Genomic DNA, 15,370 nt, shown 5'->3' with positions numbered 1-15,370 from the left:
TTAGATAGGAATTTCTAGTTGTTATGGCATTATTTGTTTCCTTTTTCCTGTTAGATGACTTCAATGTCTTTGTCAAAAGTCAAGCGAGTATAAATGTGGGCTTATGTCTAGTCTTCCCATTCAATGCTTACTAGTATAGTGTGAAGTATGCATTTTCCCCATACTAAATTTTCGATTATTGCATCACCTTTTGCATTCTCCTTGCATTGCTTTGCTGCTTTAGTAAAAAAATCAAAATACAATGTAAATGTGGGTTTATTTCCAGGCTCTCTATTTAATTTAATTCAGTTGATCTATTTTTCAATCCTCATGCCAGTACCATGTTGTCTTAAATTACTGTAAGTTTATAGTAAGTCTTGAAGTTATGTACATTGTTCTCCAACTTTGTTCTTATTTTATAAAATGTTATTTAATATTCTAGATTTTCTGTACTTCCACATAAGTGATAGCATCTGCTTTGCAATTTCTACAGTAAAGCCTCTGCTATTTATTTGTTGTTGTTGTTTTGAGGCAGAGTCTTGTTCTCTTGCCCAGGCTGGAGTGCAATGGCATAATCTGAGCTCACTGCATCCTTCACCTCCTGGGTTCAAGCGATTCTCATGCCTCAGCCTCCTGAGTAGCTGGGATTACAGGCATCTGCACGGCACTTGGCTAATTTCTGTATTTATAGTAGAGAAGGGATTTCACCATGTTGACCAGGCTGGTCTCTAACGCCTGACCTCAAGTGATCCACCCACCTCAGTCTCCCGAAGTGTTGGGATTATAGGCGTGAGCCACTGTGCCCACCCCAGTCTCTGCTATTTTGAAAGGATTATACTGAATCTACAGATTAATTTGGAGAGAATTGATATCTTAATATTGAGCCTTTTAAATCATGAATGTGACATATCTCACTATTCATTTATATTTTCTTCAGTTTCTCTCAGCAATGCTCCATTGTTTTCAGTTCTACGTTGAAGTTGTAATGGGCTTAATTCTTTTGCCTTTTCCTTTTTGTAGGCTCTGGATCAGTATCATTGTATGAGGTAGAAAGATGTCAACAACTATCTGCTACAAGTAAGACCATGTATCGTTTTTGATATGGGCACAGTAGTGAGCGTAATAAAGTTTGCCTCTACACTTACCAACTAATCCATTTCTTTCTAATACTAGAACACATATCCTTTAAAGCTAAAATATGTCCATATTTAACTTTCTTCTTCTACCGTGTCCCATTGGCACAAAACAGAACCCATAAAGATACGAGTCTTTACATTGCATATTTTAAGTCATATATCTCTAACAGACTTAATGTTTAAAACAGATATATATTTTAAGCATTAAATACATGATGTATTTTAAGTCATGTATCTCTGTTAGGGTTACATGACTTAAAATATGCAATGTAAAGACACGTATCTTTAAACTGTTACATGAAGAGTTATCGTGTCACATGATGCATTAAACAGTACCGTAAAGGAGCTCCTTGCAATATGCCTCAAAATTTTAATTTAATGTTAGTAATGATAGTGTGTCTATCAAGTACTTCCTCCTTTTGTTACATCAGCTAATACAATTTTCAGAAAAATATTTTTAAGCACAAATTTATTAAATTTTAATTTCTCAAAGTGGAGGAAGAAGATACAAATACGAATGGGAAAAGGATTGATGAATGCTTTTAATGTTGTGTTGTAATTGGAGGTGCCATTATGTACTCATGTTTTCCTAGGTAAATACAGAAATAGATGTAGCTGTGTATATATATGATACATATATATTCACATACATACACTTTCATTTATATTATAAGTGTGTGTGTGTGTGTGTGTCAGTATGAATGTGTGTTCATATATACCCTATCTCTCTCTCCATGAAAAGGCATAGAGGCAACAGCACTCCAGTTGCCATAAGCAAACCTAGTGCACAGATCTAGGTTTATAAATAATATTTCTCAAGGAGCTCTTGGTGAAACAGCAGATTTCAGAACTAGAACAAGGGAATTACAAAATTAGTATGGAGTAACCTTGTAGTACTAGAAAGTAAGGAGGTTCTCAGTTAATGATGAAACTGGTCAAATGGCTTAGGATAGAACATGTCTAATCTGGGAACATTTGAGCATCAAAACAAATAGGATTAATACTAATTGAGTAAAGCAGGAATGCATGAGCCCATGTTGATGATGATAAAGGAAAAATAAAATATATGGGGTTAAGTGGAAATATCTTTCTTAAAGTAAATATCTTTCTTAAAGTAAAATAACAAATATGAAAGGGATGATGAAATTAAAAAAAAAGTCACCATTTTGTAACCATGGTAGTCATTGTTGAGTTAGTTATGAATCTGTGGATTCTAAACTATCAAGATATATGATGAAAAATAAGATATTTACATTTTCTCTAGTATATACTCAAGGGGAAACGGTAAGTTTTAGTAGAAAAGTGATTGGATACCACCTTTACCAGCTGAATAAAGTTTAGGTCTACAGTAATAAAAACACTCACTTTGTATGCCCCTTGATGTGATGCACTGAGAAGCACACAGTATCACGTATGCATTATTCCTGCCAAAAATGCATAAGCTAAACCTGAGCCTGAAGAAGAACCAGACACACCCAATTTGGTGTTTATTCTACAGAGTAAATAGCTGTGCAAATATATCAGTGTCGTGAAAGATAAAGAAAAACTGAGGATTTATTTTACATTAAAGAAGTCTAAAGAGACATGAGAATTAAATGTAATATATGGTCCAGAATTGGATCTTAGACTTGAAAACAAAATAAATGCTACGAAGAACATTTTGAGGACAATTGTAGAAATTTGAGTAATGTTTGTTAATTTGATTATAGTAATAAATCAGTTAAATGTTCTAATGTTGAAAATTACCTGTAATTATGTCAATAAAATGTCTTCTTTTTAAATACATACTGGAGGATTTAGAGAAAAGGAGGCATAATGTCTGGTAGTTATTCTCAAATGATTCAATAATATTTACGTGTTGAGAGACAGATAAAGACAGACATGGTGACAACGATAAATGTGCAAAAATGTTAACAATTGGTGAATCTTGGTGAAGATTATACAGAAGGTCTTTGTATTGTTTTTACAATTTTCCTTAAGTTTGAAAGCATTTTAAAATGGAAAGTTAAAAACTTTAGATTAAAATATGAGTTTGAAGCAATTGCTCTTATCACTGTGTAGCAATTTACACTAAATTGATCAGGTCTGCCAATGGTCTTTTTAAAACAATCGCCAGCCAGGCGTGGTGACTCACGCCTGTAATCCCAGCACTTTGGGAGGCCGAGGCATGCAGATCACCCGAGAACGGGAGTTCAAGGCCAACCTGACCAACATGGAGAAACCCTGTCTCTACTAGAAGTACAAAAATTAGCTGGGCGTGGTGGCGCATGCCTGTAATCCCAGTTACTTAGGAGGCTGAGGCAGGAGACTCACTTGAACCCGGGAGATAGAGGTTGTGGTGAGCAGAGATCACACCATTGCACTCCAGCCTGGACAACAAGAGCGAAACTCCATCTCCAAAAAAAAAAAAAAAAAAAAATCGCCACCACAACAAAATGTTCCACTGTAAACTCTTGGCCATTTGCTCCTTGAAGGAAAACTAATTCAACAAGAATTTCACTGAATTAAAGCTGAAAGGAATTGTCTTTGCCATTGAGGTTAATAAGATTTGTACATCATTTTCGTTTTCTAAAACACATGAAAGTGTTAAGCTAGAATGTATAACAAGCTGTTGCCTTAAGCTAAGGGTCACCAGGAATTTTATACTTTTTTCCAGTAAAAACTGATCACTACAATCCCAGGCCATCTTTCCACAAGTAGCTGAGGAGACCTATTGTACCTATTTCCCAGGCAATTGCTCCTAATGCTTTTGTCTGACTTTTTTTTTCCAGTTTGATTCAACTTCCTCTTCCTTTTCCTCTCCCTCCTGCTCCACTGTCTCCTTCCAACTTCCCAGACTTCCTCTTCTCTTGTCCACTACTACGCCACTCCCATGACAGTTATATCACCCTTAATGTCCTTTTCTATTCTTAATCTGATTTTATAAGTGATGGTTCTGTAAAAAGTAACTAATTTGAAATATCCAAGAGCCTGCAAATAATATTTAGCAAGTGTTTGTTTTGTTACATTCTTTTGTGGCAGACACCAGTTAGAACTTAAACGGTTGCCTAGCATATTATTTTCTTAGCTAAATAAACCTTGCTTTTTTTTTGTTAGCCAGATTTCCATTAGTCCCATATAAAAATACTTTTTTGAATGCTTACTAGGCAATTAAGTTATTTCTTCCCCCAAATTATCCAGCGTTTATTTAGTACACATTTATTGAGTGCCTAGTGTATGCCTGGCACTATGCTAGCGGGCCCTGGATATACATCAGGAAATAAGGATATAACCCTTGCTTTCATGGAGTGACACTTAATAGATCTTAAATTAATTAGATTTTATAGTATATATTTGGTTCAGAAGGATGCATGTTATAAATATGATTCTTGTTATTCTGATTTAATATATAAAAATTCTTGACAGTACTTACAGATCATCAATATTTGGAGAGGACACCCCTGTGTGCAATTTTGAAACAAAAAGCTCCTCAACAATATCGCATCCGAGCAAAATTGAGGTCATATAAGCCCAGAAGACTATTTCAGTCTGTTAAACTTCATTGCCCTAAATGTCATTTACTGTGAGTATTTTCCATAATAAAACAAATGTGTTTTCAAATTATTTGTGTATATATGTGCACATATGTATAATTTTGTGTCTTAGGAATAGGTAAATTGTTAATATATTTTGCAAGAATGGTAAATTTTTTAGGTAAAATGCTAAATTCTTAGAGAATAAATTATTCTGATAGTAATAAAAGTGGGTGCTATTTTCAGATCTAAAATTCAGCTTAGTCACTCTGATAAAGGCAAATGAGAAATAATAAATGATTAATATATTTGGACAGACTCATTTGTCACAGAAGTATCTTCTTAAATATAAACCTTTATTAACTGAAATTTTTGGAAAGAGTTGTGATTACTTGAAATATCTAATTAAGTGATACAGAGAGCCTTGTTGGTAAACCTCTGTCCTACTTAATAACTAGAATATGATAAATATAATTTAAATTTTCTTTAGTAATTGAGAATTTCTCAGTGCCTTTACTCTGAACATCAGTGATTATATAAATATGGAATAAATGTATATAACTGTTTTGTAATCCTTTTACTACGTAATCAGCTTGAGACGTATTCTGAAAATCATTTTTAAAAGCTCCTCATCTTTTTGCAATTTGCCTATTTTCCTCTGAATATCTAAGATGATGTTTTGGAAAATATAGATAATTGATGGCTGTATGCATTTGGATGCCATAAATTGAGTTTTCACTAAAATGTGCTACAATGTGTGTATATATATATATGTACATCGCCATGTATTTGTGTGCTTATAAATTGTGAGTATCAGTGTTCATTAATATACATATATTTTCCCCTCCAAAATTTGAGTATAATGCTGTTTGAGGAAATTTTTTATTTTAAAATCTCTTTAAATAAAATGTGAGGGAACGGTTTTACCCATTTAAGCTTGAAATGGTGATTGGAATTAAAATGTATATATAAGGATTTTAGATAATTCTTCAAGTATTATCAAATTTTGGTTTATTGCATTTTGTAAAATCATACAGCTTTGTAAAATAAAACCACTCTCTGCGATCATTTTTTAAACAAATAAGGACATTATCTCAGAAATTAACAGAAACTAAAGTTACACAGTTAATTAGCAACAGAACCAGAATAAAACCATACACCTTTTGATGCCAAATGATGCCATTTTTGCTACATGATACTTAACCATATGACTTCTCAAAATTATTAATTATTAAACAGAATTGGAAATATTATTAGTTTAGAAGTGCCCTTTTCCCTAAGTGTGGTAAGTGGATATTTAACTGGAGTGAAGACAGGGGACCACTGTATTTTTTTTCTCCTACTGAGAAATTTAGCATTCCTTACGGAGGAGAAAAAAATTGATACTAGAAATAATTATAAGTGACTTTATATCACAAAACCAGGTGTGGAAATCACTGGTAATTAATGTAATTATGATTGGGATATACTTACCCACAAAATACCAAATATTTATCTATTGAATAAAAGTTATTTGTTCTGCAAAGTGAATTGTCTCCATAATTTAGATAATTTAAGAAAAAGTAACTGACTCATCTGCATATAAGAATGATACTTTTTAATTTGATTACTTGTTAAATTGAAATCTTCAAGCTTATACCAAAATTGATTTTTGTCATTTCATTGTCAATAATTTTAGGCAAGAAGTTCCACATGAGGGTGATTTGGATATAATTTTGCAGGATGGTGCAACTAAAACTCCAGATGTCAAACTTCAAAATACAGCATTATACGATTCAAAATCTGGACCACTAAAATCAAAAGGACGAAAAGTAGCAGTTCATTTTGTGAAAAATAATGGTATTCTCCCACTTTCAAATGAATGTCTACTTTTGATAGAAGGTAAGATGTTTAAGTCACTGTTTTGTTAGAATACTCTTTTCCATGTTTTCCTAATTAATTATTGTTTAATATATTTTACAGACAACCTAGAACATATAAAGTAAAAATAGTGTTTAAATTTTACAAAATTGAATATATATGTTAACTGTATTCAAATATATATATGCACACGTACATAAATTTATCTTAAGTACATTTGAAATTGTACTTCAGACTCAAGTGTTAACATTTAACTATATTGTTGGATTGCATTTTATTTTGTCAATGCTAACATGACTGTCTAGTTAAGTAATAATAAAAGGCTGATTGCTTATGTACCGTCGTTGTTTTATTGGCCTCTGGATGTCACTGTTGTTTCATAGAAATAGGGTAAAAGTCATCTGTTGTATCAAAATCAAATAAGAGACCATTGAAACAAGTAAAGATAACTTGACAAGTTTTAAATGAAATTTGTCATGTTTGTTTTTTCATTTTGTCTAATTTTATCTAATTTATCTAAAATATGTACTGTAAATTTTTTCTCATGGCAAGTTTAGAGTTTTCTTAAGGCTTTCCTTCCCTTGTAACCTTTTGTAATAGAAGAAAATACCTTCTTTAATTTGCATTAGAGTAATATTTAGCTTTATTTTTAATAAATGAGGGAATTCTGTGTAAATTATAGACTTTGAGTGATTATGTGTCAGTATAGGTTCATTTTTAACAAATGTGCCACTCTGGTGGAGGATGTTGATACTGGAGGAGGCTAGCGTGTATGGTAGCAGGGGATATGGAAAATCTCTATACCTTCCTCTTAATTTTGCTGTGAACCTGAAACTGCTCCTTAAAAAAAAAAATGAAGTCTTAAAAACAAAATCTAGAATGTACAACACCGAGAGTGAATCCTAATACAGACTGGACTTTGAGTGATAATGGGTTTGTTAGTAATGTAAACTGTGGACTTTGAGTAATAATAGTTTGTTACTAATGTAAACGGTGGACTTTGAGTGATAATGGTTTGTTAGTAATGTAAAGAGTGGACTTTGAGTGATAATGGTTTGTTAAAATAGGTTTCTTGATTGACTAAATTTACCACTCTGGTGCAAGATGTCGATAATGGGGAAGAGGCTAGGAGACATAGGGAAACTTTGTACCTTTTGCTTAATTTTGCTGTGAACCTAAAACTTCTTTTAAAAAAGGCTTATTTTTTAAAAAAATGAGGATGTATGTAAAAGCACTTTGAAATGTAAAAGGAATATAAGAAATATGAGCTATTTTTATTTTATATTTCTAAGTATTATAACCTGAGCCAAGGACTAGGATCTTACTGAAGTATGGCACTATTCTGGTTAGGAAGTAACAAAATCAAAAACTGACCTGGACTTAGAGATGAACCAAAGAAAACGATATAAATACAAAGTCATTCTTAGACTTTAAGCACCTGCAGTAGCATTCACTGATATTCATGCCAAGTTAATGCAGTTGACTCTATTTTATTGTGACCATAGTTTACATTAGGGTTCACTCGTTTTGCTTTACAGTTCTTTATGCTTTGACAAATGCAGAATACCATGTACCCACCATTAGAGTCTCATACAAAACAGTATCAGTTAATTTCTGTAAAACGTGTAAGATCTGTATCCAGATTTTTTTTTGCATGCAGATGTCCAGTTTTCCAGTACCGTTTGTTAAAAAGACTATTCCTTCGCCATTGAATTACCTGTGCTTCTTTGTCAAACCGGTTTATTTTTATGAATTTGTTTCTGTGTTCTCTGTTCTGTTCACACCATTGTTATTTCTAAAGCTATACAGTAATTCTTGAAATTGTGTAGTGTTGGTCCTGCAACTTTCTTCTTTGTCTTCCATATTGTGTTGGCTATTGTAAATCTTTTGCATTTCCATATAAACTTTATAAGTAGTTTGTCAATATCAAAAAATAACTTGCTGGGATTTTTATTAAGATTGCCAGCTGGGCGCGGTGGCTCACTCCGGTAATCCTAGCACTTTGGGAGGCCGAGGCAGGCAGATGACCTGAGGTTGGGAGTTCGAGACCAGCCTGACCAACATGGAGAAATCCCATCTCTACTAAAAATACAAAATTAGTCCGGCATGGTGGCGCATACCTGTAATCTCAACTACTCAGGAGGCTGAGGCAGTAGAATAGCTTGAACCCAGGAGGCGGAGGTTGCGGTGAGCCGAGGTCGCGCTGTTGCACTCCAGCCTGAGCAACAAGAGCGAAACTTCATCTCAAAAAAAAAAAAAAAAAAAGATTGCCATAAATCTATAAGTCAAGCTGGAGAGGGAGAACTAACATCTTGATATTATTGACAATGAACATGGACTATCTGTGTAGATCTTCTTAGATCTCTTTAACTAGGGTTTTATAGTTTTACTCAGATAAATCTTGTAAATCCAACAATATATAGATCACATTTTGTTAGCTTTTTTGGTGCTAATTATCTAATATTAAATTCAAACTCCGATTATTTATTGCTTATGTATAGTTAAGCAATTGATTTTTTTTTTAATCCTCTATCCTCTACCTTTACTATAATTGCTTATTATTTCAGGAATTTTTTTGTTGTAATTTCCTGTAAACAAAGACAGTTTATCTCTTCCTTCCTAGTGTGTATACCTTTTGTTTCCTTTTCTTATTGCATTAGATAGGGCTTCCAGTACAATATTGAATAGGAGCAATGAGAGGGAATGTTCTTGCTTTTATCTCAGTCTTAGGTGGAAAGTGTCACCATTAAATGTGATTTTAGCTATAGCTATTTTATCGATGTTCTTTGTCAAGTTGAAGAAGCTCCCCAATATTCCTAGTTTGCTGAGAATTTTTATTATTAATAATGTTGAATTTTATCAAGTGCTTTTCTGTTGCATCTATTAATATGATCATATAATTTTTCTTCTTTAGCCTATTAATGTGATAAATGACATTAATTGATTTTGAGGTGTTTAACCAGCCCTGCATACCTAAAATGAATCTCATTTGGTCATGGTGAATAATTATTTTCTTTTTTGATTCAATTTTTAAATACTTTTTGAGTATTTTTGTATGTGTTTTCATAAGAGAAGTTGATCTATAGGTTTTCGTTCTTGTAATGTATTTGGTTATCTGTTAGAATATTGCTGGGCTCATAAGAATTAGGAAACATCCCCTCTACTTCCATTTTCCAGAATACATAGTAGAGAATTGGTATCATTTCCGTGTTTGGGTAGACTTATCTATTGAAACAATCTGAGCCTGGTGACTTTTTTCAAGATTATTATTATTGATTTAATTTCTCTATAGACATAGACCTATTCAGATGATATATTTCTCCTTGTGTGAATTTTGATAGATTATGCCTTTCAAGAAATGGAACCATTTTATCTAAGGTGTCAAACTTGTGGGTATAGAATTGTTTACAGTATTTATTATTAACATTTTAAACTGCATAATATTTAACTTCCTCTGAAACATAATTTGTATGGAACTCTAATGTCACCAAATTATTTTATTAAAATATTTATTATTACCCATAATTTACTGAATATACTATGTGTCAGGCACTGTACTGCCTACTTTAGTATTTTATCTTTAACTCTCATAACAATCTTCTGTAAGCTAGATGTATCCCCTTTTTAAACAGGTGAGGAAACTGAGACCAAGAGAAAAAGGTGAAGTACTCAAAGTTAAAGACCTAGTAAATGTCACAAAAAAATTCACACTTAGGCCTTTCTGTCTCCATAGTCCATGTTAAATATTTCTACTGATTGCAAATAAATTGCTCTCAGTTAGGATGTCTCCAGATACAAACCTTGAGAAACCTAATATGCACATATATACATGCAAATGTCTTTCTTTGTACTTATTCATTTGTTTAGCACATGTTTATTGAATGCCTACTGTGTGCCAGGCACTGATTTAGGCATTAGTGATAATGTAGCAAACACAACAAAGTATTTCCTTTCATGGACTTTATCTTAAGAGGAAATCACTAAAATATTGATAATAATAGTCACTCATGGCTCTAAGTGCTTTACAAATATTAACTCATTTAATCTTTATAATGACCTTACAGAGTAACATTATTCTCAGTTTTACAAATGGGAAAACTGTTATACTAGAGTTTAAGTAACTTGACCAAGGTTGTCCAGCTTATGTGCCAGAGCCAAACTTGTGTGAATGGACAGTGTGAATGACTAGATGAGCTCTCACCAGATTCTTTGAAATAGTATTTTTGGGGAGGAACTCAGAGAGAAAAGAGTTCTCTTTCTCTATGAGAGCTATGAGAATAGATGAATGGTCACCTATTGCAGTTTTGAACAGTAGGCAGGAGTTTCTTTAGCAGGGCTAGGTGTCCATCTCCAGAAGATAGACTAACTTTTGGACTGTGAAACTTTTAAGTAGCATGCTTAGGGAATATTGTTTGGAGTTTTTAAGCATGCATAATGAGGGTTTCTATCTAACTGCAATATGACATAGCAGAACTGTAGCTTCCAGTAACCAAGAGCTTGGGGGAAGGAGGATGGGAACAGGACAAGTTAAAATGCCACAGAGCTCAACCATTCTTGCCAAAATTCAGCCCTTTTTCTGGAGCAAACACTCCTTGGATTGTTGAAGGCCTCTGGTAATTTCCAGAGTTCTAAAAAAGGTTTTACAGTTTTTGCCGATATTCTTAACTGCTGTTACTGTCAAGTGTGTCTTTGGATGTCTTCACTCTGCTATGCCAGAAGTGCTTCTCCTTTATAATTGAATGTTGACATTACAAATTCTACCCAAATTTTAGGAAATACACAGAGGTATTTTTTTAAATCCTATTCATTTTGCCTGGAGAGAGGAAGCATTATAAGCTAAGTAAAAAGGACACTGCCTTCTAATAATGGCATGCCACTAGGCAATACTTCTCCGCCAGCTTGGTCATTTGAATGCTTCCTCTGTCATAGAATTAAGTGTGATAATTTTCCCAGGAAAAATGAACAAATTTTATATGTGAATTCATATTACATGAACCACTCATATCTGTATTTAAATGGAATATTGACCAGAAAATTGAGGTTTAAACTCTAAATTTGCCCAGATATTAATTAGTATATAGCAAATTAGTGAGAATCTGATCATAACCTGGCTTTTAGCTTGTATTCCCTCTTTTGGTTATTTGAACCAAGGTGTTCCTGGCATAAAGAGCAATTTGTTTAAATTTAAGAAATTAGTTAAAATTTCGCAAGCTTTATATTTTACCCAAGCATTTTTGTGGATTGATTTTTTTAATCAGTATATAGGATTGTATATTTCCAAATTAATATTTTCACATACATTTATTGTCTTTTCTGTCGATTCCTTTAGTCTTTTATTATACCTCACATGTTATTTAATAGGACTGTACATTTGTCTACATTTTATTTGCACTACTTGAAGGATTTATTTATTCTCTTAAAAGGAGGTACACTCAGTGAAATTTGCAAACTCTCGAACAAGTTTAATAGTGTAATTCCTGTGAGATCTGGCCACGAAGACCTGGAACTTTTGGACCTTTCAGCACCATTTCTTATACAAGGAACAGTACGTCACTACGGGTATGTTTTTTGTTTTGTTTTGTTTTGTTTATTATACTTTTAAGTTCTGGGATCATGTACAGAACATGCAGGTTTGTTACATAGATATATACTTGCCATGGCGGTTTGCTGCACCCATCAACCCGTCACCTACATTAGGCATTTCTCCTAATGCTATCCTTCCCCTAGCCTCCCACCCCATGACAGGCCCTGGTGTGTGATGTTCCCCTCCCTGTCTCCATGTGTTCTCACTGTTAAACTCCCACTTATGAGTGAGAATATGTGGTATTTGGTTTTCTGTTCTTGTGTTAGTTTGCTGAGAATGATGGTTTCCGGCTTCATCCATATGCCTGACAAGGACATGAACTCATCGTTTTTTTGGCTGCATAGTATTTCATGGTATATATGTGACACATTTTCTTAATCCAGTCTATCACTGATGGACATTTGGCTTAGTTACAAGTGTTTGCTATTGTGAATAGTGCTGCAGTAAACATACGTGTGCATGTGTGTTTTTAGTAGAATCATTTATAATCCTAGTGTGGTATATACCCAGGTAATGTGGATTGCTGAATCAAATGTGTATTTCTAGTTCTAGATCCTTGAGGAATTGCCAGTGACTGTTTTTTCACAATGATGTGAACTAATTACACTCCCACCAAACAGTTGTAAAAAGCATCTGGTGTTCGTCCACAGTTTCTTGCCTACATTGCTGTTTTGGTTTCCTGCTGTTTTAATGATTGCTGTTCTAACTGGCGTGAAGATGGTATCTCATTGTGTTTTGCATTTGCTTTTTCTCCTAATGACCAGTATAGTAGCTGTTTTTCATATATTTGTTGGCTGCGTGATAATGTCTCCTTTTTAAGAGAGTGTCGTATTCATGATCCTTTGCCATCTTTTTTGAATGGGGTCATTGTGTTTTTGTTCTTGTAAATTTGTCTAAGTGTTCCTTTTTGTAGAGTTCTAGATGTTAACACTCTGGTCAGATGGATTTGCCAAACATTTCTCTCCCCTCCCATTCTATAGGTTGCCTGTTTACTCTGATGATAGTTTCTTTTACCATTCAGGAGCTCTTTAGTTTAATTAGGTCCCATTTGTCTATTTCGGCTTTTGTTGCCATTGCTTTTAGTGTTTTAGACATGAAGTCTTTGCCCATGCCTATGTCCTGAATGGTATTGCCCAGGTTTTCTTCTAGGATTTTATGGTTTTAGAACTTACATTTAAGTCTTTAATCTATCTTGAGTTGATTTTTGTATAAGGTGTGAGGAAGGGGTCCAGATTCAGTTTTCTGCATATGGCTATCCAGTTTTCCAAACACCATTTATTAAATAGGGAATCCTTTCCCCACTGCTTGTTTTTGTCAGGTTTGTCAAAGATCAGATGGTTGTAGATATGTGTTAGTGTTTTCAACTGAGAAAATTTTGGAATTAAAACTGTTTAAGAGTAATTTTATTCTTTTATTTCATTGGTGACTATTCAACAGAAACTTACAGTATATCAACTTATATGTATAGGTTTTTCTGGCATGTATCTGTTCTTTTGATAAGCATATATAGTGAGAGTACATACAATGTGTGAGGCATAAGGCTGCCGTCTTTTGATTCCTCAGCCAGAGGCTGGTACTCACTTGTTTTCTTTAACAGTGAGGATTTAGATACCAGTTACAGAGAAAAATTCAGAGCTGCAAACCTAGTAAAAATTAAGTGATTGAATTTCAAAATTTCTGAGCCACTAAATCACAAATTTGCTGCCACTGAAAATTAGAATATAAAAGAATTCATTAGAGCTACAAACAGATTTCTACATTTAGAAGGAGGGGATAGGGATAAAATCTCTACTGCTTGATGAAGCAATGACCCTGGACATATTCTAATTTGAGAAACCTTGGATTATAGCATATATTTTATCATCCTCTTTCTTTCCGACTTCTAAATTTGTAGCAATGATTAGTCATTGTCATAATGTGCAAATCCTGATTGAAAAATTATATACTGGTTGAAAAATATTATACTGTAAGCATGATACCTCCCTAATTGTGTGGTAAAGTCACTATTAGGCATTGCCCTATGTTCTTCCAATGTATCATAAAATTTTAGCCATAAAGCAAAACTGAATGCCACTGACTTAAATTTCTGTGTTGTTACTGTTTTTACTCTGATATATTCAGTGTCTAATTCCCTCTCTCATTAGTCTTATGATCTGAGAGTCTGTCTTTTTTGAAATAAAATGATTTTTAGTTAAACCAATTAATTAAAAAATTAAAACTCATAAAATTCTGTTTTTCTTGTATATTAAGTCACTGAGCTTTCTCTTTTTGCATGCAGATCCTCACTCACTAGCTTTTGTTCTTTCCCCTTTCTCTCTATTTTGCCTTCCCAGTACTGGGCACCATGACGAGTCTAAACCAGGAAAGGAAATATTCATTTTAAACTCTGAAATACTACTTCTTCTTTTACTAGAAGTCTTAACAAAATAACCCTAATATTGCGGGATCTGGCCAGCAGCCCACAATGCAATGGGGCTCTCTCTTTGTTCCCAGGCGGATCGGCAGGTGGAGAAATAATAGACACACACGAGATAGTGAAAGCTGGGTCCAGGGGGGTCACCACCTTCTGGTCCCATGGTGCCAACAATGCAATATGCCAGCATTTATTATTAAGTTTAGTGAGGGCGGGGGTAGGTTAGTGAGGGATTTAGGGTCGTTTGATTATGAGGTGAGATGGTCACATGGAGATGAAGTAATTCTTAAAATCTGTAATAGAAGTACAGTATATAGAGATAAGAATTTACAACATAGTGTGTGCATCAGTAATTTCTAACAGAGCCTTAAAACAGGAACAGCAGTAACAGTTGCAGCAAAAGCTGGTTACAAACAGTTCATAGGAACAGGATGTGAAGTTAGACAACCGGTTAGACCAGAAATTCTCAGAAGGGAGTATGAACCCTAAAGAGGCCTAGAAGAGCCGCGGCAAGATGAGGGCGTTTATAGCCCTGTCTTATACATATGGACAGGCACCCCACCATGTGTCCGATTATAGGCTCCCCACAAGGATCGCATTCCATTCCCAGAGCTATGAACATCTGCTTTTCTGGGATAGGAATCTTGGTGATGTGAAACCTCCCTGACTGCATGTTCATTCATAGGCTTTCTGCAGGGGGAAGCACATCACGCGCTGTTGGCTTATTCTGGCAGTCCAACCTGGCATTGTCTTTACACAATCCTGCATGCAATTTTGTATTTATAGTAATCAGGAGCATTTCATCTTTTATTCCGTAGCAATAGTTTCAGGGGGTCTCCCTGCACCTTAAGGCCCCCTCCTTTTTTTTTTTTTTTTTTTTTTTTTT

The 15,370-nt window shown here is 34.1% G+C and overlaps 1 protein-coding gene across 4 annotated transcripts in view; it reads left to right on the top strand.

The window, feature by feature from the left end:
* Nucleotides 1-15,370, top strand: part of POT1 (protection of telomeres 1) — a 119,866-nt gene that overhangs the window by 92,436 nt on the left and 12,060 nt on the right. For all 4 annotated transcript variants that reach the window (XR_001885953.1, XR_001885951.1, XR_001885952.1 and 1 more), the window contains 4 exons: nucleotides 1,000-1,056; nucleotides 4,521-4,677; nucleotides 6,306-6,508; nucleotides 11,911-12,046. Coding sequence is in view for 1 of the 4 variants with exons in the window: in XM_017873817.1 (XP_017729306.1) it covers nucleotides 1,000-1,056; nucleotides 4,521-4,677; nucleotides 6,306-6,508; nucleotides 11,911-12,046 (553 nt within the window). In the remaining 3 variants the exon portion in view is untranslated. The remainder of the gene's footprint in view (nucleotides 1-999; nucleotides 1,057-4,520; nucleotides 4,678-6,305; nucleotides 6,509-11,910; nucleotides 12,047-15,370) is intronic.

The sequence above is a fragment of the Rhinopithecus bieti genome, unplaced genomic scaffold (genome assembly GCF_001698545.2).
Source record: "Rhinopithecus bieti isolate Rb0 unplaced genomic scaffold, ASM169854v2 scaffold_7683, whole genome shotgun sequence".
In the NCBI taxonomy this organism is placed as follows: Eukaryota; Metazoa; Chordata; class Mammalia; order Primates; family Cercopithecidae; genus Rhinopithecus; species Rhinopithecus bieti.
Note: the sequence above shows the minus strand (reverse complement) of the source record. Positions and strands in the feature narration are given on the sequence as shown.